Source organism: Austrofundulus limnaeus, unplaced genomic scaffold, assembly GCF_001266775.1.
Source record: "Austrofundulus limnaeus strain Quisiro unplaced genomic scaffold, Austrofundulus_limnaeus-1.0 Scaffold657, whole genome shotgun sequence".
NCBI lineage: Eukaryota > Metazoa > Chordata > Actinopteri > Cyprinodontiformes > Rivulidae > Austrofundulus > Austrofundulus limnaeus.
In genome coordinates, this window is record NW_013953059.1 from 61,859 (window position 1) to 63,046 (window position 1,188).

Here is a 1,188-nt window from a genome sequence, read left to right on the forward strand (position 1 = left end):
TTTTGTAAAATTTAAAAGAATAATTAAATAAATGTTACTACACCCAAAAATCCTTTTTTCAGTGAAAGGAGATTGGATTCAGAGCTGATGGTGTGCACTGAGGTGAGTCCAACTATATTTAGTCCGTACCTCTAAACCTCACGAAGAAGCTCAGGGTCCTTCCCCACCAGAGAGGTGACTCCATGTTCTTCTGGCTTTGGTAAGCCAGGGACAGAGCCCCAGTGTTACTGCGTTCAGCTGCTGTCTATGACATCATGCATCAAACTCCTATGGCCYCTCCTGCAGTAGTTGGGCCCACAGGAAAGCAAGCCTATGTTGTCATTCAGGATGAGCCTGATTAGGCCCTGTTGGTAGAGACCTGGGCACCAGGTGCTTTCCAATGTTTGCTAGATGTTAGATCCATCCATCCTTTATCTATACCAGTTTCTTCCTTTCAGGGTCACGGGGGTCACTGCCCATATCCASCAGTCACAGTGCGAGGGGCCGAGTACACCCCGGACAGGTCTCCAGTCCATCACAGGGCCACATAGAGACAAACGAGACAAACAACCATTCACTCTCTCACTCACACCTAGGGACAATTTAGAGTTATCAGTTAACCTAACAGTCATGTTTTTGGTCTATGGGAGGAAGCCGGATTACCTGGAGAAAACCCACACATGCATGGAGAGAACATGCAAACTCTACACAGAAAGGTCCCCGGACCGGGATTTGATCCGGCGACCTTCTTCTTGAGAGGCATCAGCTCTACCAACTGAGCCACAGTGGCTCAGTTGGTAGAGCTTTTTTTTAGATGTTAGATGYTTGAAATAAACAAAACAAACGTGTTCAAATTAAACTTTACAAATAAAATATTTTTTAAACAGCAGATACATTTTAAAGGATCAGTGACTGACTTGGACAAGCAGAAACCTCCAACAGCTGCAGTGAACTGACCTCAGAATCTCCAGTCTACATTTTGGACTCTCCAGGAAACCACAGAGCTCCTTCACTACACAGTCAGACAGGGGGTTCTGACTCAGGTCCAGTTCGGTCAAGTGGGAAGAGTTGAACTTCAGAGCTGAGCTCAGAGAATAGCAACTGATCGCTGACACCCTGCAGCTCTCCAATCTGAATAAAGAAAAAAACTTTGTGAAATGAAGCCAACAGGTTGTAGGGGTTCCCCAAAGGTGAAATAAACATTTCCAC

The 1,188-nt window shown here is 45.5% G+C and overlaps 1 protein-coding gene across 1 annotated transcript in view; it reads right to left on the reverse strand.

Moving 5' to 3' along the window:
- LOC106531611 (ribonuclease inhibitor) overlaps positions 1 to 1,188 on the reverse strand; it is a 26,536-nt gene that overhangs the window by 7,103 nt on the left and 18,245 nt on the right. The window contains exon 6 of the mRNA XM_014027517.1: positions 937 to 1,110. Coding sequence (XP_013882971.1) covers positions 937 to 1,110 — 174 coding nt within the window. The remainder of the gene's footprint in view (positions 1 to 936; positions 1,111 to 1,188) is intronic.